Raw genomic sequence first — 26,868 nt, forward strand, 5'->3', positions numbered from 1 at the left:
AGTGCACCGTGAGGTGAAAGGGAGGATGTGACTGTCCTCACTAGGCCCGTGGGTCCAGTGATGGATGCCGGATTTTGGCCCCCGGCCTACCAGGTGAGGACAGGGGCTGGGTCGCCCGCCCCGGTCGAATTTGTGGTTAGGCCTGTGCTCTATAGACAATTAGATATTCATGTTGAAGCCTGGTACACAGGAAAGCGCGCAGATCAGAAATCTGCAGCAGAGTGAGCACACCCGCGTGGCCGCCGCCGGCCTCCTAAACGAACACTATTCGGAAAACCTGCCCCCCTCACCCTTCCCCAAAGGCAACTGCGAATCCAACACCATAGATTAGTTTTGCTTGCTTTTGATATAGATTCATGCAATTTGCTTTTGTGCCTGGTTTCTTCGGCTCTGTTTCGTGCCTGGAATCCATCCAGGTTGCAGGCAGCAGAGGTTTGTTTACTTGCTGTTGTATAGAATTCCATTGTGTCTCTCATACCATAACTTATCCATTTTGCTGTTCATGGACATTAGGGTTTCCAGTTTGGGGCTGTTCTGCATAATGCTGCTATAAATTTTCATGTGCATGGATCTGATGCACGTGCATCTTAATTTCTCCAGGAGTGGAACTAATGGGACATAGGATGTGGTATCATCAGTAGATAATGCCTGACGATCACTGCCAAGAGGCTGAAATAATTTCCACAGTCTCTAGTGGTGTGTTAGGGTTTTCATCACTTCCAACGTCAGCCTCATTGGCACTGTAGTCTTTATAATTTTAGCGATTCTGGTGGGTGTGTAGTGGTATTGCACTAATGCTTTGATTTGCTTTTCTCTAATAACTAATAAAGTTGAGGATCTTCTGTATACGTTGTCCACTCTTGATATCTTTTGCAAAGTGCCCATTCAAGTCTTTGCCCATCTTTTTCTATTGGGTTGTCTGCCTTTTATTATTATTATTCATTATGGGATTTCTTTATATATTCTGGACATGAGTATACTCTGTGGTTTACCTTTCACTTTTTTTTTTTTTTTTTTTTTTTTGGTTAAAACTGCTTAAATACCAAAGACCTCACAGGGAGTGGAAATACTGTCCTCATATACATCCTCATTATAATCCATTTTGGTCTAGGAAAACATCTTATTACCTAAATCACCAAATCATGATCTGGGCTGTAAATTGAATCAAAAGGATAAGAAATGTGACTGCCTCTCCCATTTTGAAAAAGAAACAAGCTTTCAAAGGGTCCAATTCAAGAACAGACATCAGAAGAACTTCTTAGCTCAGGAAGCCCTGCCCATTGACAGTGTCTTTTGTCCTATCTTGGGGGGGACACTTTTACTATGGTCATGTAGGTCTGGGACCCAGAAAGGGTTTTCTGCTTACTGACCTTTTCACTGTTAATGAAAAGGTGTTGTTTAATGACCAGAAGTTTCTAATTTTTACATAGTTTAGTTTATGCGTATGCACGTGCGTGTCTTGTTTGAGAAATCTTCCCTCAACTCCAAAATGTTTTTCTGTGTTATCTACTAGAGGCTCAGTTGTTTTATCCTTCACATTTAGCTCTCCAATTCCCCTGGAATTGATTCCTTTTGAACTTTCTATTGAAGCATGATATACATGCAGCAGACTGCAAACTACACACACCCAAGCAACTGACATCCAGATCAAGAACAGGAAATTGCACGTTCCAGAAACACCCCTCTTGCCCTCTTCCAGCCACACCCTTGCCCCAATGGTAACCACTAATCTAACATCTTGCGTAGACTGGCTTTGCCTAGTTTTGTATTTATGCAAAATGAAATTGTACATTACGCATCTCTTGCTTAACCTGTGTGTAGATATAGTTCATTTATTCTCATTGTTATATAGTTTCTCATTGTGTGAATATTCCAGTTTGTCTATTCTGCTGTTGATGAGCACTTGGGTAATTTTCAATTTGGAGCTATTATAAATAGTGCACCTACTAACATTATATTTTTAAGTGAACACATATACTGATATATACTTGGAAATAGAATTGTTGGGCCATTAGGGTTTACTTACTTTCAGCTTAAGTAGATACTACTAATTTTCCAAAGTGGTTGTACCAGTTTATCCTCCTTACTGACGTTTGGTATTGCCTGTCTTTTTAAGTTTAGCCGTTCTGGTGGGTTGGTAGTGGTATCCCATTGTGGTTTTCATTCTATTTCTCTGATTACTAACACAGTTAAGAACTTTAAAAAATATATATTTATTGTCCATTTAATTAGCTTTTGTGAAGTGTTTGTTCAGGTGTTTTGTCTGGTTTTCTATTGGGCTGTCCTTTATTACTGATTTGTAGGTGCCTTTTTTTGGATGGAAGTCCTTGTGAGATAAAAGTACAGTGACTATCTTCCCTCTCTCTGTGGCCTTTTCACTCTGTTAACGCTGTTTTTTGGTGAACAGAAGTTCTTAATTTTAACAGTCTAATGTACAAACTTTTCCCTATATGGTTAATGTTTTTTGAGTCCTCTTTAAGAAATCTTTGCCTATGCCAAAATTATAAATCTTTTCTTCTAAAAGCTTTATTGTTTCCCCTTTCACATTTGGATTTGCAATCTGTCTGGAATAGATTTTCATACATACTCTGAGGCAGGGATCAAGATATATTTTTTCCTCATCTGGGTATTCAGTTGATCCAGCACCATTTATTGAAAAGCCCATCCTTTCACCATTGTGTTGCCGTGCTACCTTTTTCATAAATCAAATGTCTAAATATGTGAGGATTTACTTCTGGACTAGCTATTCTGTTCCATGGGTTTAGTCGCCTATTTTTGCATACCATCTTACTGTCTTTATAATAATAAGGTCTATTTTAAAACTTGATATTCGCTTCAAAAAAGAGCCACTTTTTTTCAACATTGTCCTGGTTATTATTGCCCTTTGCATTTTAATAGAAATTTTAGATAAATCTTGTATCTAAAAAAGAACTCATACTTTGATTTATATTGTATTGGATCTGTGGATGAAGGGAATTTTTATTTTTTTTTGCTGAGTTGGGTCTTTGTTGCTGCGTGCAGGCTTTCTCTAGTTGTGGTGAGCAGGGGCTACTCTTTGTTGCGGTGCATGGGCTTCTCTTTGCAGTGGCTTCTGTTGTTGTGGAGCATGAGCTCTAGGCACGCGGGCTTTGGGAGTTGCAGCACGTGGGCTCAGTAGTTGTGGCTCATGGGCTCTAGAGCGCAGGCTCCAGTAGTTGTGGTGCATGGGCTTAGTTGCTCCGCGGCATGTGGGATCTTCCTGGACCAGGGCTCGAACCCGTGTCCCCTGCATTGGCAGGTGGATTCTCACCCACTGTGCAAGCAGGGAAGTCCCTGAAGGGAATTCTTATGTTTACAATATTGAGTATTCCAATCCATAAACATTTATTTAGATCTTCTTTGGTTTCTCTTAGTGTTTTATAGCTTTTGTGTAGAGGTCCTATATCTCTTTTACTAGATTTATTCTAGTTATTTTAATAGTTTCTGATGCTGTTGTAAACAGTATCTTCTATTTAAAAAATTCCATTTTCTAATCATTGAGTGCTGGTATATTGAAATACAGTTGATTTACAGTGGCAATACAATTGATACTGGCATTGTATCTAGCAGTCTTGCTGAAGTCATTTACTAATTCTAATCATTAATCTATAACTGTTCTTTTGGATTTTCTACATGCCTAACCCTGCTCTTTGAGAATAATGAACGTTTTATTTCTGCCTTTCCAATTCTTATACCAGTTCTTTATCTTTTGCCCTATTGCTTTGGTTGGGATCGTCAGCACAATGTTGGATAGTGGACATCCTTTAGCAGGCATCACTTCATAGCCCGGGGGCGGGGGGGGAGCTTAGGGGAGGGAACCCTCATCACCTGATCAAAGTTAACACCACCAATAATGGAACAAGTCAGAGTCTTGTATCACCTACTAGGATGCAATGACAAGAACACAGAATGGCTTCGGAGAGATTCACGTCAAAGATGCTTGACCTGAATGAAAATATGAGGAAACCTCAGACAAGCACACACTGAGGGACAGCCTACAAATAACTGGCCAGTCGTGTTTAAAAGGTTCAAGGTCATGAAAGTCAAAGAACCAAGGAACTGTTCTAGATTGAAGGCTAGAGCCCTGATGAGTACATGCAGAGTGTGATCTAAATTGGACCCTTTTGCTAAGGGCATTATCAGGACAGCTGGCAAGACTTGAATCCAGTCAGAGGATTGATGGTAGGAATATACCAATTTCCTGATTCCCATGGTTATATAGAAGATCCTTATTTATGGGAAATAATTTAAAGTATTTAGGAGGTGGTAGGATATTACATTGGTAATTTACTTTCCAATTGTTCAGGAAAACATTTCTTTGTACTGTACTTGCAACTTTTCTGTAATTTTGCCTTGTGATTGTTTCAAAATGAACAAAACAATCCAAACTTCACTTCATTCCCGAGAGAACCACCAGGTGGAGTCCTTAGACCAGAGAGCTGATTTGACAAGCCCTTCTCTTATTCAATTAAAAACAAAAGGGTAAGCAATTATACTCCAATAAAGATGTTAAAAAACAAAAAAACAAAACAAAACAAAAAACAGAAGGGTTTATTTCTTTACTTTAAAAAAGGAAAGTAGTACGGGTTTCCCTTGCTTCAGCACACGAACAGGGACATAAGCTATAGCTGGTTTTATTCATTTTAGGGTATCTCTAGGAAGTTGAGAACAGGTTTTCTTTTTTGATTTCATTTCTCTTGGCTAAGGTTTCTCAACCTCCTCGGCACTGTTGACCTTTGGGGGCTGGATAATTCTTTGCTGTGGGGCCTGTCTTGTGCATTCCACGATGTTTAGCAGCATCCCTGGCCTCTACCCACTAGATGTCAGTACAGATGACTCCAGGGAGACAAAAAATCACCCCCTGGGTGAGAACCACTGTTTTTGCAATGAGATGTTCCCTGCTCTGGGCACACTGGTGCCCATCTGCTCAACAGGACCACCCTCAGTGTAGCTGATATAGAGTGGGAGGTGCCGGGGGGGGCAGCTTTGGGTGGTAGGAGCTGCTGTGCCACGTAGGGGGTGCTGTTCCGTGCACCGACAAGCCGCAGAGCCTGGGGCGTCAGGACAGCCTGAGACAACCAGCAGGACGGATAAAGCCTTGGCTCACGAAGGAAAGCAGCTGAGAAGTCTGGGACAGGATGCAAACTCCTCCTTTCTCATGACAGTCGGCCCCTAGCTGCCTCTCAGCTGGCCGGGCAGAACCTTACAATGCCAGAGAATGGCTTTGGTGTATTACTTTCCATCACCCTTGCTTGTTCTTATTAAAATAACCTTCCTTTTACTTCACTTCTCCACCTCCTTCCTCTTTGCACCCTGTGATCTAAACCTCCACCCCTCACCTGCTCCCAGGGGCCCCAGTGTGCCCCAAGCTTGCAGGCTTAAGGCTCCTCCAGCCATACATTATCAATGATTTAAATGCAATGAATGGCAGTCCCCCAAGTTCAAGGGAACTGCACCATTGGCCACATTTAGACTATGTTGCCCCCCCGCCACCGTTTTGTACTTAAAGCTCTGTTCACCCCCCTCCTTCCCACTATAAGTGCATCTCCTGTAAAAAGTGCAATTCTCCCCAGCCCTTTGAAGAGGTACAAGGTATAAGACCAGCAGTGGACTGGGAGGGATGGGGACATGCATCTGGGAACCACTGTGAGGTGCCAAAGACTCTGGGGACAAGGTCAGAAAAATGTCATCCCCTGGCAATGAAGACAGTTTAAAATGAATGCATCGTGGCCGCGTTTGGCCAGCTGCAGAAGTGACCATCCCTCCTGCTGAGAGCCGGCCTCCCTCCCGGGGCACACAATGGAGCACCCTCGCCAGTGGGCGGCCCCAGACAAGTCACTTCAGCTCTACGAGCCTCAGTCTGTGAAATGACGGGTTTAGAGGACGTGCCCCACGAGTCCATCACGCAAAACAAAATCCATAGACGTGTCCTGCCCCAACGGAGTCCAGATAATCTTAAGGTCGGACCATTTGCAAACAGGCATTTTATGTGGTCAGTCCCTTTTAACAAGGGGGTGATCGGTCCTTAGGCCTTTGTGAACACCTTCTCAACTCTGCACTGTACTCGCCAGCCCCGGGACAGGCTGGCCCAGCCACTGCCGGGCGGGTATGTGCTGCCCGCTGGCCTTCTTGTAGGTGGTGTCCTTTGGTAATAACAGGACTTAATTTCTGGTTCAGTTGCAAACATGTTAAACCATGAGTTCTCAGTGGACAAAAAGCTCTAGGGGCTAAAATGGTGCCCCGCACCAGAGGTGCTTAGCAAGCTGCTGGTTTTAATTCAGTCAGGCTCCTGGTGGAGGTTGAATTCTTACTGATATTCTGCCCAGTCCTGGCTACTGTCTCCCAAACACACTCACTCAGTCCTTCATTACGTCACATTGACAGCTCGGGCCAAGTCCTGCTTGTGGCGGCAGCTAGCTGGCGGGTCGCATGGCCTCCCCCGCTTTCCGAGAGCTGCATGCTGCTCCCCACCTCTGGCCACACGGTCACTGGAAGGGCTCCGGGGCCACGTGTCCCTGTGGCCAGAGCTGGTGGAACCAGGCAAACACGGATGCAAGGCAGAGGAACCCGGGCCCAAAGCAGATTCAGAAATCTTGTTTAGAGGGCTGGATGGGCACCAATTTTTCTTGGGAGTTCTGAGTGGTCTTGTCATTTGTCCCATCAAGTGGACAGAGAGGAGGCACTGCTGCAATGAGAAGAGGGTCCAGGTGACAATGCTGGTCCCAGGGCTCCCAAGCCCCGGCTGCACCTTTCCTGAAATTCCCAAACAACCCTGGAATCCCAAAACAACGGCCCTCCCCCACTTTTGTCTTCCCAAGTCAGTTCTAGTTGGTGCATTTCCTATATTTGCAGACAAAGGACTCCTAGTAAGTACAACTCCGACCTCACAGAGAGGCCAGGGTAAAAATCCCATGCAGCGCGGAGCCCACGGGTGTGGGGATTTCAGCCACTGTGCGGAAGACAAGCTGTAACCTAATGAAATCATACTCGCAGCTCTAGGTGAAGAGGCTTGCAGTCTGGGCTTTTGTGGCCTGAAGAGGGTCTGTTTGCCAAAGGACACCCTGGAGCTGGAACTTTGGGATTCTCCCACGACTTTGCTGCAGCATTATTCGCTAAAGTTCAAAGACCTTGAAATAAAAGCACACATAAAGCCATTTCACACACTGGCCAGTATCCACATTTCAACGTTGTGCCTTGGAAAGAAACACAGGCTCCTTTGCCATGAAATGTTAACTCTTTTATTAATTTAGGGTTAACACTGTATTTGCTTTGTGGATTTCCTTTTCGGAGTTGTGGATTCAACGAACAACAGCTGGGCTCCCCCCCAGCTGACAGGGGACTCGTCAAATGTGTTACAGTCAAAGAGGGGAGCAGGACGAAATGGAGAACGAGCTCGAAAAAATTTAAGGCAAATGTTACTCCCATATTAAAGGGACTTGATCAAGCAGATCTGTGCATATCAATGAAAATATATGAAATATTTGTCAAAATAATTAACATCGGTAAAAATTAGAACACGTAGCTTATAAAATACCCACACAGGTTTGGCAAAAATAAATCCAACCGTGTCGTTAGGCTCATAGCACACACAGACACAGGGGCGCCCACCTTAAGAACAAGTCTCCTGAAAAGCAGGGCCAATGTATTTTCAAAGCAATTCCACAAAATGGGACACGACAGACAATTAACAGTTCACAGGCTGGGTTTACATTTTGGTAGGAAGAATTGCTTGGTCGTTGGGGCACCTTTTGGCCAGCCCCCAGGATGCCTCCTGGGGACCCTCTGTGTTAGGCAGAGGTGACCGTTCATCTGGGCCATGAGACTCCCAGAGTCACAGACAGGATGCAGAGACCAGGGACCTTCAGCTCCCTCAGAGGAAAGGGCGGCAGAGGAAGGAGGGTCCCTCCAACCCATCCGTTTGGGATTTGACTTTCTAAGCCATGGCTGCAGTTTCAGAAGTCGCTGATTATGCAGAAATAGATGCTCCATCCCCAGCGGTCACACGTTTGAAGCCCCGAAATCTGTTTTATTTACAGTCTGACCTAACCGTCCCCCAGACTGTGGCAGGCAGATGAGCAGGTATGCCCCTCAGCCCTCCATCACGCAGGGGCACAGCCCAGGGGTCTGCGGGCTGCCCAAAAGCACGGGAGAAGAGCAATGCACCAAGCATCCTGCCTTTCTGCTTTGGTCTCGAAGATTCAGTAAACTTATGGTCCCAGAAGCTGCTCTGAAGCCGGAGCTGTGGATTCCTGGAATTCGTTCTGTTCCTGTTGTGAATTAGCCAGAAGAATGGAGCCAGCAAGCAGGGTGTGAGAGGCCATCGCCGACACCTCCTCGAAGCCCTCACCCACCTGGCCTGGGCACCCAGAGATGCCGCGGAAGGACCTCGCTCCTGGGGAGATAAAGCTGTCAGATGCAGGGCACCACTCCTGAAATGGACTCTGGCCGACAGCCTGGAGGAAGGTGGACGGACAGACAGGAGGGGCCCTGCCCTGTGCGGGCGGCCGGGCGCCCCTACCCAGCCAGGAGGCAGGTGCGGCAGCAGAACTGGATGAAGAGCTTGCGTTCGCAGAGCCGGTTAGACTTGACCATCTCACAGAAGGTCTCATCGGCTGGGCCCCCGGGAAGGAGAAAGGAGAGACATGTCAGATTTGGGGGCCAGTTAGGATTGTTCCCATCACCCCACTCTGCTGGGGTCATAGGGGGAGCAGGGGCGGCAGCCCTCCCAGTCACCCCCGTGATGTGTGGCGGTCCTGGCACGGCAGAGGCCAGAGCTGAGTCTGGGAGACAAAAGCGGACTCGGGGTGGCAGGGGAGTGGGCAGGGCCTGGGGACACCTGGGCTGTGCCAGGGAGCCCTCGTGGTCCCTGTTCCTCTTCCTGGACAGCTGTGCTGGGGGACTTGGGAGGAAGATGGGGTCAGGCCTGGCAGGGGCAGGATGGAGGCTACGCCATGATCCCGGGGACACCCCAAATGGGGGAGGAAGGGGGTCACCAAGAGGGAAAGGCTGAGGGGGAAGGGAAGAGCCATGGAGGCTGGCCCCTCCCCTCGGCAGCTGGCTTTTGAGGATGTTGCCATTCATGGGAACCGGGAGACCCCCCCGGGGACAGTCTCACTTTCTCGGGCTGGATACATAACCCGAGGAGGTGGCTTCCTAAAGCAGGAGCTTCCTGGCCTTTGAAGGGACATGATTCTGCAAGCCAAGAAAACCACCTCGTGGTCCACAGGGTGTGCCCACAGTGCTCTCTGCGGGCTTCACGCTCTGCCAGGCTGGGGCCGGTGCCAGCTCTGTGCCCACGGACAGCATGGCACTGGCGGTTCCCCTCTCCTGCACGCCTGCCAGCTCACAGCGCCCAGAGCCAGCCCCAGGCTGCTCCTCCCTAGGCTTGCTGAGCCATGGAGGCTCCTTCTCGCCACGGCACGTCTGCCCATGGCCCCCTGCACTGAGTCTCCAGGCCAGAGTCCTCTGCCAAACTTTCTCTTGCCCGGAATCCCCAAATTGGTCTCCTCTGAACTCCTGTTTTCACAGCCCATCCTTGCCTCTCCCCGTTGGCTTAGAGCACCAGGGCTCTCCCACAGCACAAAGGCAGGTCCTTCCCATGGACACGCGGGCCTTGACACATGTTCAGGGAGGCTGAGAGCCTGCAGGCCTCCTGACTTTGATCTCCAAGGTCTGGCCTCTCCTAACGCATGTCACCACACCCAGACCACCTTGGGCTTATGGTAGGAGAGTGGGAACGGTACGAGAACAGAATCATTTGTAAGAGTTACTCAACGGACCGACCCACACTAGCTGCGCTGGTGGTGGAGATGCCTCTCTGGTCAATGTGAGAGGCCTAAAGGGAAGGGAGGAGGCCCAGGGGAGAGCCAAGTGGTCACTGAGAGGAGAGGCCACAGGGCTGTCCAAGGGACTGCGGTCCCTGAATCTTCTTTTCCTTTCTCTTCTGCCCGGGGCAGCCCCGAGGTGGCTCGGGGCCGTCACCCATCCATGCTCACCATTGCTGCATGTGTGGTTGGTGATGCACGAGGTTCCCAGCTGTGTGAAGCCTGTCTTACACCGGCTGCAGTTCCTGCTGGAGCCTTCACAGCTCAAGCAGCTCTCGTCACACCTACAGGGGAACACAGGTTCCCAGATGGGAAAGAGGCACAGCCACTCCAGGCCCCTTCCCAGAGCCCTCCCACCCTCCCGCACTGCACCCCTGGCTGTAACTGTGCCCCCCACGACGGCCCGAGACCCTGGCCAAGCATCTGCACGTCTCTCCTCTATTGTCCTGGGAGGGCGGAGACGGTCACGGCCAGTTGGCAGGAGGATGCCCGGAGCTGAGGATGGGCCCAGGTCTCTGAGCCTCCCCGTGGCTCACCTGGACGCCCTCCTGGGCACTGTGGCCACAGGTGGCTCCCTGAGGAGGTCAGCATTGACTCTTGGGGCTCGGGGCCAGGCTCCCCCGAATGTGACAGACGTGACCCTGGGGCTGGCCGGGGCTGAGCCTCCTTTGTGGTGATGTCGGCCTCCCCCGCTGGGGACAGAGGGTGGGGATGCCCTTTCGACCTGTCCCGGAGACGGGACCCAGGACTATTGCTGACAGAGTGCCATGACCTTGGGGGTGGGAGGGTCAGCGCACTCCACTGTACAGTGCGTTTATCTGCGTCTGTCTGCGGCTGCTCTGGAGACTGTACGGCCAGCAAAGCCTAAACGACTCACCATCGGGCCCTTCACAGAAGAGCCTACCGACGCCCCTTCCTGCTCTGGGCCATGAAGGGACCTGGGCTGTACCTGCTGTCTTCTCCACGTCCAGCTCCAGGGACTGGGTCTCCCCAGACCCACCTCCCAGCTCCCTGTCAGCTGCAGGCCCAGGAGCGGGGCTCAGACAGGGTGGGCGGGGCATCGGGTAGGCAGTGCTTGGGACAGATGCCACCTCCCAGGCAGCGAGCAGACGCCAACAGCAAGGCTCACTGTAGGCCTCCTTCCTGAGCGGGCCTGTGCTGGGGTCAGATGTCACCATGGATTCTGCCTGCACAGGGCCTCCGGGACAGCAGGCCCTCAGCCTGGATGAGAGGTGGCTTTTGTTCGCCTGGAGTCGCTGAGGGCGCTTCCAAACTGGAGTTCAGGCCCATAGTTTATGTTTATAAACGTGTAAACCCACACACAAACCGCATCCAGGAGCCCCTCCGACTTCCTCCTCCTGCAGCAAGAGCCTGCCCTCCCCCCTCACAGACCCTGGAGCAGGAGGATGGGGCCCGCCGTGCAGACTCTTACTGCGTGCTTTGGGGGAGACCCCAGGGCCTGGCCCCTGTCCTGCTGCACTGCTCTGGCCGGGCCACAGGCCCCTCATGCCACTGCACAGGGGACCACTCCCCCCAACTCCCACTTCTCTTACAGATGATGTCCGCTAGTGACACGGGAGACAGGGCCAAGCCAAGCCATGTAATTGGGGGTCAGCTGTCTCGAAGGCCCTGGCTGAGGGTTGCTTTGCTATAAACAGTAAGAGGGCAGCTACAGTGGAGACCCGGCTGCACACAGCTCTCTTTCGTCTTCAAATTCAGCCTCACAGAGCCCCAGGACCTCCATGGCAGCCCCCAGAGCTGTGTCGGTTTTCTTCGGCCATGTAACAAATGACCACAATGCAGCAGCTTAATCCACCACTGTTCAGCATCTCCCAGTTCCACAAGCAGAAGCCTGGACAGCCTCGGACGGGCTCTCTCTCAGGGGCTCACAAGGCCCCGGTCAGGTGTCCGCCAGCCTGGGCTCGGATCTGGAGGCCCCGGCTTGGGGAAGAATCCGGCATCAGGCTGCTCCCCGAACTGCCTCGGGGCCCCTGTTTCTCCGAGAGACCCTCATGGCTCCTCCATCAAGGTTACCATGCCTGGCAGGTGGTCCTCTCGGGCAGCGGGCTTTCAAGACGCCTCTGGTTCTGCTCCTTCTGTGGTACCGACCTCACCCCCAAACACCACAGCGACTGTCCTGCCAAAGTCTGCAGGGCAGCGCCCACTGCATTCCTCTCCCTGCCCTGCTGCCGGGGCCACTTCCCTGCCTCCCGTCTTTAGGCTGTTCCAGGTGACAGTCAGATGGCAGAACTCTCGTCACACTGGGCACAGGACAGAGCAGAAGGCCCGCCTGAGTCTTGCCCTGCCTCAACATACCCAGGAGGGGCCGGGGGAGGGAGGGTGGTAGGAGGGCGGGGGGCAGACACCCCACCGAGTTGCTCTGTCTTCAAAGAGGTCCTTGCTCCCCCTTCTAGGTCCTCTTCCTAAGTCTTGGGGTGTCCGGCGCCTCTTTTGAGATACTTATCATGGACTGTTCTCAGCCGTGGGCCTCAGCATAACGGGTCTTGACTCGGCATCCAGGCTGCCAACGTAGCAGGCCTGCGTCCCGGCCTGGCTTTTCCCCATGAGCCCTGCCTGGCTGCTCGCTCCCTCGAGGCTGCCCTGGCCGGCACTCAGCATTCTGGGGCCTTCGGGGAGCCAGGCTCTCTGAACGCTGCTGCTGCCGCGGTGGGGAGAGGCCCTGCGGAACCAAGGCCATTTGTCCTTCCAGGGGAATCCACGCTGAGGGGTCTTCAGAGCCCTGGGACTCGGGAGACGGGAATTCTCTGAAGTGCTGGATATTCACCACCTAGGCGTCCCGTGCAGGCCGCTTCCCGGGGGTATATCTCTGAGGCCTGCTGTGTCAGTCCCAGCACTGGACGCTCCTCCAGGACTGAAAGCTTTGCCACGCATGGACGTGAGCACCCAGGGAGGTCCTGCCCTCCTCAGCCAGGGAGGGGCTCACGGGGGCTGCCTGCCCCCTGCCTCTGGGGACCCCATAGCTTCTGGGTGCCCTGCGGGGGCTGTTTGCCACACTCGTGGGAATTCCCAGCATCCTCTGAGAGCCAGGGTGTCTGACAAACGAAACTGATTATCACTGTGTAATTCTGCATTGTCCCTGGCTGCCATACTTAGGGTAATCACCCTGGAACCAGCTGGCTGGTTAAAATGAAACTTTACTTCAGACACCGGTGCCGAGGGTCCTTCACGGGACTCAGCAAGGCTGGGTGAAGGTGGCTGGGTAGTGGGGCTGAAACCCTAACCCTTTGCATGGGTCCCACAAGCGCAAGGACCAGGTGGTCTCTCATTTGCTCACGTAGGTTGTTGGTTTTTGTTTGTTTGTTTGTTTTAAAGAACAGGTTACAATCCAGAAGAGTTCTCAAACACAGCCTGAGGGGATCTCAAAGACCCCTACTGTGGGTCCCCAGCTGTGAGCTGCCAGACAGGCATGGTCTCCCTGCACTGCTCTGAAGTGGGCGCCTGAGGCTCCCTCTTTGAGTCTACATCAGAGGGACGGCCCCTTCCCCACTCCCACCATCATGATCTTCAAGGTCACTGGCAGACTCATTGTCACTCTCACCCTAGACGAGATAGACTGCCCTGCCCTGTTCCTGGGCTCCAGGCGATGAGGCCTGACATGAGGCAAGATTCAGCAGGACAAGAGGACACCAAGCAGACATCTTCTCCTTTCACTGCTCACATCCCATGACAAGAGAGAACACTGCTCAGAGCCCCCAAAAAAGGATGGTGCGCCTTGCAGACACACAGGAGGGAGCGGAAAAGGAGAACGAGCCGGGTTGTAACATCTCTGCATTGGCTGGAAGCGGCTTTAGAATGAGGAAGTTGTCGGGATCTTCTGTTTTCTCTAAATTATCCAATTTAAATTTTAAACAAATCCTACACGTGGTTTCCTTAATGACATGCTGTGATCACACTGTGGTCCGGGGTGCAGGTGGGGCTCCCTGGCGTCTGCTCCGGGGTGGCGGCTCTGCCGGTCAGGCCCCCGTCCTCCGCGTCCTGCCCTCCCAGCCACACAAGGCCTGGTACACAGTAGGTCTCCACAGATACTCAGGACGTGAACAAAGGCATGAGGGCCGCCGCCTGACTGTGACCTTGGCCATCACCACCTGCAGGGTCCCCTCCTCTGTAAACGGGTCCCTGTCTGCCCACTGCACCCACTGCTGTCGTGGAACATGGCACATCCTGCCCCCAGCCCCTGGGACAGGGGCCACCAGACCCAGCCCTCCTGCCACTCCTCCACAGGCACCGCTGACCACCCTTCCCCGGCAATCTCGGGCTACATCAGGAGGACTGTCTGGAAGGCGCACATACCTTCGGCACACTTTGTGGGGCAAGCCCGGCATCTCCTCTGGGTAGAAGCCCTCGCCACAGGCTGGCACACATTTCCAGTCTTGGAAGTGGAAGTTTGGGGCACAGTGAATACATTCTTCTCTGCTGGGCCCTGAGGGATGCGGGAAAAGCAGCAGAGGTCAGGGACCGCCCACCTGCCCATCACGTGTCCCAGACCTGCTGCAGCACCTGTGAGATCCAGGTCCTATTCAGACGCCCCAAGGCCACCACACAGCTAGATTCACCCAGGTGCCATTGTGCGTCTGCACTGGGCCCTCCTGGCCACTCCTGGGAGGTGGGCCTCACGCCCACATCTCACGGATGGGGACATGGAGGCTGCACCAAGCTCAGCACACCTCCCGCTGCCCGGGCCGCGTTCATCGGCCCTGATTCCAGGTGCCTCCTTTCCCAACAGGCCTGGGCCCGATTTCAGCTAGGGCAGCCACAGGTAGCTCTGAGTTCTGAAAATGTGGCCTGGCCAAACACACTTACACACTGGATTTCAGAGACATAGTTTAAAAAAAAAAATGAAATAGCTCGTTGATTTTTAAAATATGGATTACATGTAGAAATGGTAGCATTTAGATACATGGGGTTAAATAAGATGTTATAATTATTTTCACCTGTTTCTGGAGGGAACTTAAAGCTGCATCAGTAGCTCACATCGTATTTCTAGTGGACAGACTCGGCGTAAGAATATGTGGGAAAAGGGAAGGAAGAGGTTTGGAGGCCTGGGGTTGACAGGTATTTGGTGTGAAGGATCAGGACTTTTTCAACAGAGAAAAAACAGCTAAGGGCTTATGGGGTGAGACGTGGGGACCAGAAAAGGCAAGAGCTCTGAATGAAGGGTCAAGAGTCGTGAAGGAAAAGCTGCAGCCCAGTCAAGAGGACTCATCAGCCTGGGCAGGCAGTGGTCCAGAGTGAAGAAACCGCGCTGTCCATCTGTCTGTCTGCCCATCTGTTCATTCATTCAGGCCAACAAGAAGTCAGTGCTGGGTGTGCACTTCTGTGTCCGAGTCCCCAAGGAGCATCAGAGAGGCAGTGAGGTGGCCACTGGCTGACGGCTTAGAGGATCGAACTCAGGGAGAAACCATCTCAGATGCTCACGGAGACCACAGCCCCTCCTTAGACCTCCCCCCACTGTGGTCTTGTCTCGGCTTGAGGCCTGACAGCTGAGGCAGAGGTGTCCGGTCATCCTCCTGGAGTGACTTCTGGACCTGTGGGGGGCCTCTGGGCTGCGTCACGGGAGGACCCATTTGCAGATGGGGGTCCGCAGGGCGGCTCTGCCAGCCCCGAGGCTTGGTGCTCTGGAAGCTGGTTTCTGCTCTCAGAACCATAGCTTCCAGCTTGGAAGGGGATTCTGAGCTCACCCAGGACTGAGCGTGAGGCAGAAGCAGGAGCCCTTGGGGTTCCAGGGCCTTCATGAGGAGTAGCTGCCCACCCGCCTGGGGTCTCCACGGGGGCGTCCTCCCTCTGTTGCTGCAATGCAGTGGGAGAGCCACCCCACAAATGCGTCTGGTCTATGTCCTTCTGGATGGACGGCTGCTCTTGTGCCCCAGCCCCCATCACTTATCTGCAGGGAGCATCTGGCGTTGGTGCCCCCCACAAACCCCATCACCCATGTCCTACTGCCAGGGCCGCCAGGGTCCCCAGTGCCTAAGGAGCTTCTGCAATGGAAAAGAACACCGATTCTTGTTTGCTCCTAGTTTAATGCTCAATTTGCTAAACTTAAAAGCGGATGAAACCCGTTCAGCTGGGGTTAGAAGAAGAGAAAGCCCTGGATGGGCGGAGGTGACGGCCCCATGACAACGTGAAGGTGCTCAGTGCTGCTGAGGCATGCACTTCAAAATGGTAGGTTTTATGTTCCGGATCTTTAACCACGATGACAAAAGCTGAGTCAACACAAATCTCCTAGAGCAACTGTTTTCACTACTACTAAAAATTGTGAACTTTGTAACTCAAAGTCTCTCAGGGATTCCATTTAGTCACAAGGCTTTCCAGGCATCAGACACTTGAAAAGCGGACACAGATCATAAAAATCGTAGCAAAACGGGTGATGCTTAGGCAGGATCCACTGCATCGTTTGTGGGGCCCAGGACAAAGTGAAAACGTAGGGCCCTTATTCCAAAGGCAGGAAAAACGTGCTATGAAGGGCGCTGAGATACAAAACACGTTCCTTTCTTCTGCCATCTCTCTCTTGACCTGTCATGGTGGTTTTTATCTGCTATTTCATGTCATGCTCCCCTGGGTGAGGACCGGCCCTCATGCCCCTCAACTCCACACACACGTGCCCCACTGGCTGCTGACCCACGCGCCATGCGCTGCCAGGTCCCCTGCACCCACCCAAGGCAGATAGGTTCCCCAAGGGATCACATCCTCTGTGCCAGAGGCTCTGGGTACCTGGACCAGGATATGGGAAGAGGCTTATTCCTACTGAGTCACCACTGAGTGTCCCAAGGTACTGCCGGCCTGGGGTGGGGACAGATGCCACTGTGCTCCATGCTGTACTCGTGCCTAACCACGGCTCTCCCCACACCGCACCCAGGCCCCTCACAGGCGGGGAGCAGCAGTGGTCACGGAGTGGGAGCTGGGAGGGGAGGGGGAGGTGGCCTAGGCCTCCAGGGGCTCCCGACAGGGATCGTGACAGGCAGCGAGAAGCCTTCAGTGCTGGAAGTGGGTGGGGTCCCTGTCCCAGCAGCGGCCGGGGTGGATGCACACGTCCCAGAGCATAGAGGGAACCCGGGCAGGCGGGTGTGGGGAGCAGGGGAGACCCCTGGACAGTCTGACCCCTCAAGTGACAAAGAGGTTGCTGGACTGGGTGAGAGAACCACAGTGTTTGCCAACAGGCAGTGTGGGGATGCAGAGAAAGGAAACCACACTGAATAACTGAATTCAAGAGCATTGTAAAGCTACACGCCTGAATTTTATGGATTCAAGCGACTATGAAATCTAAATAAGTGACATCGGCGATGCTCGGCGATGCTCTTCATCAACCTGGGCTAAACAATGAGTCAAAGAAACAGAATGAAAATGACAGGCAACAAAGGCAAACGCTAGGAAAGGCTGCTGGGCCCCTGCCTTTTGGGGGGTTGTCCCAGGAGGGGAACCCAGGAAGGCACATCTTCCAAAGGCCTTGAGAGTGATGGTCTTTGCCATGGCATGTCCACTTCTGGTCAAGGGTCAAGGGCCCCCTTGACATGGGCTCCCGTGGCCACACTGGGACGGCTGCCCCGTCCTGCCATGCATTCCAGGACCCATGTTACGGCATCAGTGACTTAGCAGAGACCTAATTCTTACATCATTACTGCAGCAAAAACTCAACCCGATGTGGGTTTCTTAGAACAAGGACCAAAGCGCTGGGTCAGGAAGGAGGGTCAAGAGGAGAAGATTCGATCAGAAATACATATGAGCCCACAAGCTCAGAATGTGCTACAGTATCCTGGTGCCAACAACTCTGCAGCACGAAACCCAACAAGACAATCATTCTCTGAGATTCTGCATAAAAACTGCGCCTGGAAGGCAGCTGCGCTATCTTCTCTGTGTGCAATTAAAATACACATAAAATTGCTTACAGAGATCTTTTCCTCTTTGAGTAAAATGTTCAAAATAGGGAAGATAGGTACAAGGAACTAAGGCTATGTTTTAAAAAGACTTCTTCCTTCACCACGGAAACTTGCCCAGCCTGTGCCTGAAGAATCGATGAATCGTGAACCTCCGGCACTGCTACCCTGAGGCAAGGGCTGGGTTCCACGCAAGAGCTCACTAGCAGTTAGCATCCCTGCCGGGCCTGAAAGCATCCCCTACCTGGCCGGGCTCCTGACACCGGGAAACCCAGGCTGCTCCAAGTGGGCCCTTGTGGTTTTTCTTTTTCTTTTTTTTTTTTTAAATTGTGGTAAAATGTACATAACATACAATTGACCATATTAACCATTTAAGCATACAGTTCAGTGGCATTAAGTACATTCATATTGTTATGCAAGCATCGCCACCATCCATCCATCCCCAGAACTTTTTTATCTTCCCAAGCTGAGCCTCTGTACCCATTAATCACTATTCCCCTTTCCCCTCTCCCAGCCCCTGGTAGGGCTTCTGGGATTTAATGCTGCAACACCCACGGAAGCCCGCAAATCCTAGGGCTTTCTGGGTTTCCAGGTAGTCAGCCCACCGGCCTGGGGAACTTGGGCTCCAAGTGTGGCCCCCGCAGGCTGTGAACTCACCCACGCAGGTCTGGCAGGTGGGATGGCATTCCCCGCACCTGATCAGCTCAGAGTCAAAGTAGGTGCCTGGCTCACAGTCTGGAATGCAGCTGCCTCGTGCAAGGCTGTTGAAAAGAAAAAAAAGGCAGTCTTTTATATCCTTTCCAAAGCTCTAATTCAATTATGATTTGCCCTCAAATGTCTTTCATGAGAGGAATTGAAAGTTGCTCAAGCACAGCTCTTGGCGTCACTTAAGGTTCTGAACTAATGCAAGTGGCAAAGCTGTCCTGCAGCATCTCGAGGCTGGCTGGAAGGGACACCCGGGCCTGGAAGCAGAGCCTCTGCCTTCTGGTGGCCGGTGGTCCTGAAGCTTCTTCCCAAAGCCCCGTGGCCACGCCCTCCACGCCTTCTGGGCTCTCCTGCTCTGTGACACCTTCTCTTCACTGACATCAATCACAGTAGAACCCAAGGCCCACGAGGAGAACTCGAGCACAGGTGGGTCACCCCACTGGCTCGGTCTCACTGGGCGCAGCCCTGGGTGAAGCCTTGGCATCTGTGATGTGTGAGGGGGGTTGGCGGCAAGACTGACCCTGAGTCCCAGTGGGCTCCTGCCTCGCCCTTGCTGGAAACCTTCTGTGCTTCATGAACCTGAGATAAAATCCGCTCCTGGGACCTAGCAGCCCTGCCTGCTGTGGCTCCTGCCTCCCTCCCTCACCTCGCTCGTCCAGGCAGCGAGCACACGGCTTCTGGATCAGACCCTGTGCACCTTCCCAGCAGTGCAGCCCCGCCCCGGGCAGGCCAGCCAACCTTCCTGCCCCTCCGGCCCCTCAGCTGTCCATCAAGGCTCCTGCGTGGTCAGGTTGCTTGGAGGACAGAACCCTGGCAGGTGTCAGGCACCCAGCAGTGTGAGTGGGTGTTGGCTGCCATGGCCGCTTCAGTTCCCAGGCTCACTGCTGCACATGTTGTAGATGGATCTGCTGCCTGACACATCAAACACGTGCCCCAGGGTCTGTGAGATCCAGAGGCTCCTGCACTTTGTGGGGGGACGTCGGTGGGGCTGAAAGCATCTCTGTATCAAGGCAGAGGCCGACCCCAGGGCTCCCTCTCGTCTCGGCCCCCAGGCCACTGCACCAGCTGTTCAGTCAAGTCTTTACTAATGGATGTTCCCAGCCTAAAGAGATGGACGCACGGCTTGGCCGCCCTCACTGCTTCAGTGGGACCAATGATTTGAAGCCATAGCTAAAGAGGATACTAGGCAATAAAAAGGAGCTTTCTGTGGATTACGGCTGATGATGGTTCAGTGTCCGCAGTCCTCCCCGACTGCTCGTCACGGCTGCACCGCTGCCTCCACCTGGGGGGCTGCTGCCTGAGAGGCGTTTTCTCCCCAGGACACAGCTCCCGGCCTGAGCATCTGACCTCCTCTCCCCCATCTGACCCACAGGAGCAGGGATGAGCCCCCCCGCCTCCAGCACATCCCCACTGGGAAACAGGCTCCAGGGAGCTGGAAACACAGTGCCTCCCCCTGACACCCTGAGTCTCTGGCCTGGGTGGGGGGCCCTGTGGGAGGGTCCCCACAGCCGAGCTCCCAGGCCCCAGTGGCGGCCAGCTGAACCTCTCCGCCTTTCCCTTCTGGGGCTCTCCTTCCTCCACATGTCAGCCCCCCACTCCTCATCCTGCCTCGTCCAGCTCCCCGGTTCAGAGAACGGGCATGACGTGTGACTCTGGGGTCCTGTTCCCCTTCCCTCCCCCGGCTCCCGGGAGCGTGGGGCAGTGGACCCTCTTCTCTCCGATCCCCTGATCTGGAGGGGGTGGGGCGGGCTTGGGGAACCTTAGTCATGCTACTCCAGGAAACTGTTCCTTTCCCCGTTAGTAAAATGTGAAGAAGAATGCCATATGTGTCACATACGTCATAGGTTGCCGTGAAGATTAAATGAGGCAGTATTGGTGAGAGCAGCTGGAGTAAAGTGCTTGTTTTCTTCCTTCACTCCTTACTGGAAAGGAATTCCACCCTGTGGGGTTGGATTTGAGGGGAGGGGAGGGGAGGCTGCAGGACCGGCAGCATCCTTGTCCCCTGGGGGCCAGGTAGAGACGCAGAGTCACAGAGCCGCTGGGTCAGCACCTGCATTTTTTTTTTTTTTTTTTTTTTTTTTTTTTGCGGTACGCAGGCCTCTCACTGTTGTGGCCTCTCCCGTTGCGGAGCACAGGCTCCAGATGTGCAGGCTCAGCAGCCATGGCTCACGGGCCCAGCCGCTCCGCGGCATGTGGGATCTTCCCGGACCGGGGCACGAACCCGTGTCCCCTGCATCGGCAGGCAGACTCTCAACCACTGCGCCACCAGGGAAGCCCAGCACCTACATTTTAACAAGAGCCCAGTGATGCCCCCCAGCCCCGCCCCTGCTCACTGCCCTCGCTGACCCGTCCCTTTCTTCCTTAAAGTGCAGGCCCTGGTTCAAGACTGGATCGCGGGAGGGTCCACAGCACAATTTCGCACAGGATGATTTCTAAGCTTCTAGATGGTAACTTCGAGGAACAAGTAATGTATATTTGGTGGCAGTAAACAGGCTACACCAACATTCCAAAATATTCCGGTAAAAAATCATTAGCTTGGTAAGGTGCTTTTAAAGGAGACGTGGGCTGAGCTTGGTGGAGCCGGGCAAACCAGGAATCTACAGGGTATCTCCAGGGAGCGAGCCCCCTCTGCCTTTCCCTCAGTCATCCAGACTGGGAAGGAAACTGGAGTGAGTGGGGCTCGGTGCCCAAGAAAGGGAGCTCCGTGCTTCGTTACAACTCCTCACCCTTCCAGCCGCCAGCCCTACTTTCTGTGAGAGGATCCACTCTCGTTCTTACCAATTCTCCAAATGTTGCATAAAATGTAGACATTTTCCCCATCCTCTGACTTTCTATCATAAACACCAATCTCTAAGTGGAAATCTGATTTTGACTCGGAATCTGTATCCTGAAAGGCTTTGGGCCTCTGAAATTTTAGCTTTTAGGAAAAGGAGGCAAACACTTGGTAAACCAATGACAGACACTTATACCAGCATATACCCATGGCTGTGCCTCAGGTCTGAAGGGAGGGTCTTACCTGAATCCCTCTTTACAGACAGTACATTTCTCTGGTTCATCCATGCACTTTTTACAGCTTGGGTGGCATTTAAGGCAGTTTTTCTGATCTGGAGAAAAATAAGAGGAGGAAAAGAGAAGAGGTGGGAGGATCAAACCCGGGCAAATGAGACTCGGGTGTTCCAAGGCGGGGTTGATGGAACAGCCATCACCGGCGTTGTCTCCAGACGGGTGACACGGTGACTGACCGCCAGAGGCACGTGGAGACCGCGTGCCCAGGTGTCAGATCACACGCCTCGCACCTCTTTTCTGGAGTGAAGTCCTCACACGACCTTGAGGCTTGGAGGTGGGCCTTTTCCAGAGGAGACGTGCTCTAGTCCTACACCTTCCCCTGGGACTGGAGCCAGAGGAGCAGAGTTTACTGAGGTGCCAGTCTTCCTAAGTGTGACCGGTGGGGCCCGAGGGTGCCCCTGAGTGACCCTACCCACCCAGGGCCCTCACGGGGGTCTTGACTGACACGCTGGCGGTCACCTGCACAGACATGAATCTCCAACACCCACCACACCTTGGGGGAAGCCCTGGGTCTCAGTGATTACCCAGGTCACTCATCCTGGCACCCGGTCAGCACCACCCTGTGCTCGGGGCCTCCTCCTCGGGGCCCCACAGCTGGCATCACACACACGCTGCAGGGGCTCAGTGAGGGCGTCTGGGGGTGACTCTCGGGGTGACCGAGGTGGCTGGTTCTTGCCCAGGGGTGGGGTGGGGTGGGGGTAGGGATGGAGGAGTCTCTGCCCCGAAAACAGGTCTGGTTGCAGCCCAGGGCAGGTGTTTGCAAAGCCTGTGAAACGTGTCTTGCACGACTCTTTGCGTCCCCTCTAAAGAGTGGTTATTCCATGGCTTTCTATGTCCTTAAGGATTCCCTGGCTCCTTCCCCACAGGAGTGAGAGCAATGCTGTGACGGGACCCCTCCTGCAGGATGCGGGCCAGAGGCGAGCTCTGGGAAGCGCTGCCCCCTCCCTGCACAACGGCCAACACGTCATCTGAAAACTGTCCTCCATCAGTTTAACCCAAGCCCTCTCTTTGGCCTCTTCCAGGCCGAGGTGAGTGCTCAAACCTTGGCATGAGGTCCCGGGCCCAGAGCCCATCCACCTCACTTCCCAGGACAGGCAGGATGGCAGGACACCTGTGCTGCTCTGAGTTCACTGCTAGCTGTGGGCCCTTTGGCCTCGCTCGGCTTCACTTCCCCATCTGCAAGGTGAGGAAAGCATCGCCCACGTCTTGGGAGTGTGGTCACTATGTAAAGTGCACAGCCAAGACCAACCTGTCCTCCTGAGCCCAGTTATGCCTGGCAGCAGGCATTCATGGAGACCCGCAAACCTCCCCGGCCTTAAACCCTGGTTTCAGCTTAGCGGCTCTTGCTGGGAGGGGCTTTCACCCAGTTTCAACCACCAAGGCCACAAGCCGGTGCTGGGTCCCGCACCCCGCCCAGCGCCCACATCCACAGCTCCAGGAGAGACCGCAGGGCATACCCGGAAGCCTTTCTATTTGGATGTCTGAAATCGGTCTGAGCCTGAGAGCCACTGGCTCAAGCTACCTCCCTGTCCATCCTGAATACTGGACACTGACCTACAGAAGTGTGACAACCCCAGACTACGGGGGCTCCATTTCTGAGTCACTTTGAACCACCCTGGCCAGGTTTGGGTGTGAACTGCTATCCAGTAACGGCGTCCGAGGGCTTTGATTTCATCCTCTCTCCCTCCCTCCCGTTAAGGGTCCTTTCTCAGGAGGACAGAGTACACAGGAAGCAGAGGGCGGGGAAAAGTCTCCCAGGAGAGGGGACCCCAGCCCAGAGCGGGGCTGACTCTTCATTTCTAGGCCCTGGGACACACACTTACTTTCATCAGCATAAAATCCGGCGGGACAGAAGGTCACACAGGTGTTCACCTCCTGATGGTGGTAGAACCCGCGGCGGCAAGACAGGCACTGGGTGGGGCCCCGGCCCGAGCAGGTCTCGCATCCCTTGTGGCAGCGGCGGCAGCGGCGGGCTGCCATGTCCCCAAAGTAGCCCAAGGGGCACACGCTCACGCACTTCCTGTGGGAGCAGATCGGGAGAGGACTTTCCTACTGGCCCCAGCCCCACGCCTACCCAGCAGCACGGGGGTCAGGCTGAGGCAGGGCAGCTGGCTGGGAGGGAAGCCTTAGCTGCCTCCCCGTCGGCAGACTCTGAGGAAACAAAGGCCCCAGGGCAGAGGTAAACCATGAATGCCCCTGAGAAGTTCCTGCTGCAGGAGAGGGTTGAGGGCTTGCATGGGAACCTGGGACTCCTGCCCTTTCAAAGTTTCCCCGAGGGGGGCGGGGGCACTCGCAGGTTGTGCTTGGCTTCCTTGGGCAACACCATGATGGTATCTGACTTTTGGAACGTTCAGCTCCGGCAAAACCCCACTGACAGTGCCCACAGGCAGTGAGCGGTCTCCAGGCTGTGTCCAGCCAGCAGAACAAACGTCTTCACATGGCACAGGGAGGTTGCGGCTGTATCTGGGCCCCGGGGACACCGTGAGAGTCCCAGCCGCACCCCTGCCAGAGCCCTGGTGGGTGTGTGCTCCCCAGGAGGGCTGCACCCCTACCCGGGTGCTCAGGGATGGGGGCTCCTCATTCACGGCCGATTGTGCTGACCTTTAGAACAGTACTGGCCCTTAAGATGACATTTGTCTGCGGTTCCCAAGTGGTTGTCATGCTCAATACGACCCATTTTTGTTTAGCAAAATGGAGAGAAAAAAGTTTATAAGCACAGACAAAACAATGCCACGGCCTCTGAGTTCTCTGTCATGGTCACGAGTTATTTATGAGATGAGAATAAAAGGTTACAAAAACATAAAATTCCCAAGCAGTGACCCTCAGGGTGATCTCCTTTCCAGGGTGTTTGGTTAATTCCTAAGTATGGTGCCAGGCTGCAGGGGTGGAGAACACAGCTTGGCCACCTTAGCGGGACGCTGGGCGTCTCCAGGACACGCAGGGGCAGCCCAGCCCTTTACCTGCTTGTCTTGACGCTCCCCAGGCTGAAGTGGACACAGTTCAAGCACTGGTCTGCATTAGGGCCATCACAGCCTTTGTCACCACACTCCGGATGGCACACACCTTAAAGAAACAAGCATTTCCTTTCACCCATAGAGATGCTTTCTCAATCACGTCCAGTCTCCTAGGACCCCATGTCCGGGTCTCACAGGCCCCTGCTGGGCCAGAGCACCCACCCCTGCAGAACCCGCCTCAGCTGGGAGCCAAGCCTGGCTCTGGGCTCCAGTGTCAGAGGGTCTGATGACTCGAGACAGGGACAGCCCGAGGACAAGCAGGACAGCCGGTGGCGGGTGAGGACCCGGGTGGGTGAAGACGGGCATTGTGAGGTTCTAGAGGAGCAGCCATGGCGGGGCGGGAGGGGCAGGGGACAGCCTCAGGCAGCGTCCTCCCCTGCAGCAGAGTTACGATGCTGGACCAGCCACCAACTCTGATTTCCATCGTGAAGGACAGAGCAACGCGATATGGGGCGTTGAGGGCTTGAAGGCGCTAAGGAAACTGCGGCCAAGCAGTGAAGATCTGACGGAAATTAAGTGGGAGAGGCTGGAATAGAATGCGCCATGTCCCTCACACGCGGTGAAGGAGGCAGGTGGGTTTCCATGTCCCTGGTGGGTCTGGGGTGGGCGGGAGCTGAGCCCTTTTCAGCTCCCCTCTCTCTCACCCTCAGAGGGGGACATCCTGTCTTCCCTCAATCCCCAAATTCTAACTCTGGGAGCCTGTGTGGTGGTGTCAAAGCGACGGAGAAAAATGCAGGAGCTGGGGGACCCCATCAGGCCCCCTGTCCTAGGTCTCCCCTCCACCTGCGCCACGGGGAAGAGCCCAGTTTGACTGGCTCTTGCCCTCAGGCTGGGCGGCCCCTCCACAGGTGTCCACCTGGGGGCCAGGGCTGGTGCTGTGCTGGGACCCCCACCTCCCTTGGCCCCCAACGCTCTTCCTCCTCTGGGAGATGGTTCTGGAAAGCCTCCCCGTGTGGGGAGGGAGGGGCCCGGCGGGGCATTATGAAAGTTTTTGAGTCCTTGGAAGAAAAAACAACCTTCTACAAGGTTTTAGTTGTTGGAGGGGGTGGGGAGTGAGTTCAGAAGAGAAGAAGAGGTGTCTTGCCAGCCACCAGAATTTCCTGGGGACGTGAGGGAAAGACAAAAGTCCCCATTCTCTGCCACCCACAATGGGTCTTTGCTGAGGGGCACAAAGCCCTCTTCATTCCTCTTTAAAGGGCCTCCAGACCTTCCCAGTGTTAGACTCAGCTGTATTTGGCTTCCCTCCCTGAAGGTTTACCATTGCTGACATTTCCAAGGTTCTCATTGTGGGTTCCCCCCATGAACCCCTTTCAGAGCCACGTGCATCCCTGGGGATGCACTAGACGCTCCTTCTGGTCTGGGTGGGGGAGGGCGCTGGGGTCGTGCTGGAGCACAAGGTGCCCCCATCCCTTCCCAGGCCCCAGACTCACTCAATTTGGGGATCGATTCTCATTTGACTTGATCCTTGTTCGCCTCATCCCAATCCACTTGTGGGGTCCAGCCCTCCCCGCCAAGCTGGACTGACACCCCGCCTTCCCCTGCGGTCACCTCTCCCGGAGGCAGGTCTGTCTCACGTGAGAAAGTGAACTGCTTCCTAATCCTAAAGAGAAGTGGGGGGACAGGGAGGGGACGAAACTCCCCACAGGCAGGATCTGGTCTAGCGTGTCCACTGCCAACTTCCCAGCACCTGGAAAGGCGTTCAGTACAGGGCAGGCGCTCAATAAATATCTGCTGAGTGGCTGAGGGTGAGAGAATGGATGAAAGGAGAGGGGCAGAAACTGGGGAGGCGCAGTGCCCTCCCGTCCACACACAGGACAGGAGGGCCTCGGGGAAGGCCTGGTTCGCGGTGTGTGGACTTCACGGAGGCCCCTCCCTCTGGGGCCTCTCTGTGGGGCAGAGATTAGTCAGGAAGCCAGTGGGAGCCCCATGCAAGGTAGGGACCACCCAACAGCAAGGGCAGCAGGACCCCCTGCCAGGGCATCTAGGTGACGGCCGTGTCCAGCCCTGCTTTGGAGAGCTCGGTAAGAACCACCGCCCCCATGCAGGGTGCTTGGGTCCATATCTGTAAGCGCCCTCCCCAGTATGGCTCTCTACCAGATTACCTCGACAAGCCCAATATCGAGACTCATTTCTGCCATGAAGCATTCTTTTATTTACTTATTTATTGTTTTGGTCTCGCCTTGCAGCACGTGGGATCTTAGTTCCCCGACTAGGGATCGAACCTGTGCCCCCCTGCAGGGGAGCTCGGAGTTCCAACCACTGGACAGCCAGGGAAGTCCTGAAACTTCCTTGAATTACATCCACCTGCTTGGCCATCTTGTCCCAACATCACCATCACTCCTAAGAATGCAC

General features: G+C 53.9%; 1 protein-coding gene across 2 annotated transcripts in view; it reads right to left on the reverse strand.

Annotated features, from left to right (window-relative positions):
* Positions 1-7,240: 7,240 nt before the first annotated feature.
* PCSK6 (proprotein convertase subtilisin/kexin type 6) overlaps positions 7,241-26,868 on the reverse strand; it is a 193,566-nt gene continuing 173,938 nt past the window's right edge. For both annotated transcript variants that reach the window (XM_081227293.1, XM_081227292.1), the window contains 7 exons: positions 24,463-24,565; positions 23,326-23,522; positions 21,453-21,540; positions 18,389-18,492; positions 14,154-14,283; positions 10,014-10,126; positions 7,241-8,630 (listed from right to left, as the gene is read on the reverse strand). In XM_081227293.1, the coding sequence (XP_081083419.1) occupies positions 8,533-8,630; positions 10,014-10,126; positions 14,154-14,283; positions 18,389-18,492; positions 21,453-21,540; positions 23,326-23,522; positions 24,463-24,565 (833 nt within the window). In that variant the 3' untranslated portion in view covers positions 7,241-8,532. The remainder of the gene's footprint in view (positions 8,631-10,013; positions 10,127-14,153; positions 14,284-18,388; positions 18,493-21,452; positions 21,541-23,325; positions 23,523-24,462; positions 24,566-26,868) is intronic.

Source organism: Mesoplodon bidens, assembly GCF_964165515.1.
Source record: "Mesoplodon bidens genome assembly, chromosome: 3".
Lineage (NCBI taxonomy): Eukaryota > Metazoa > Chordata > Mammalia > Artiodactyla > Ziphiidae > Mesoplodon > Mesoplodon bidens.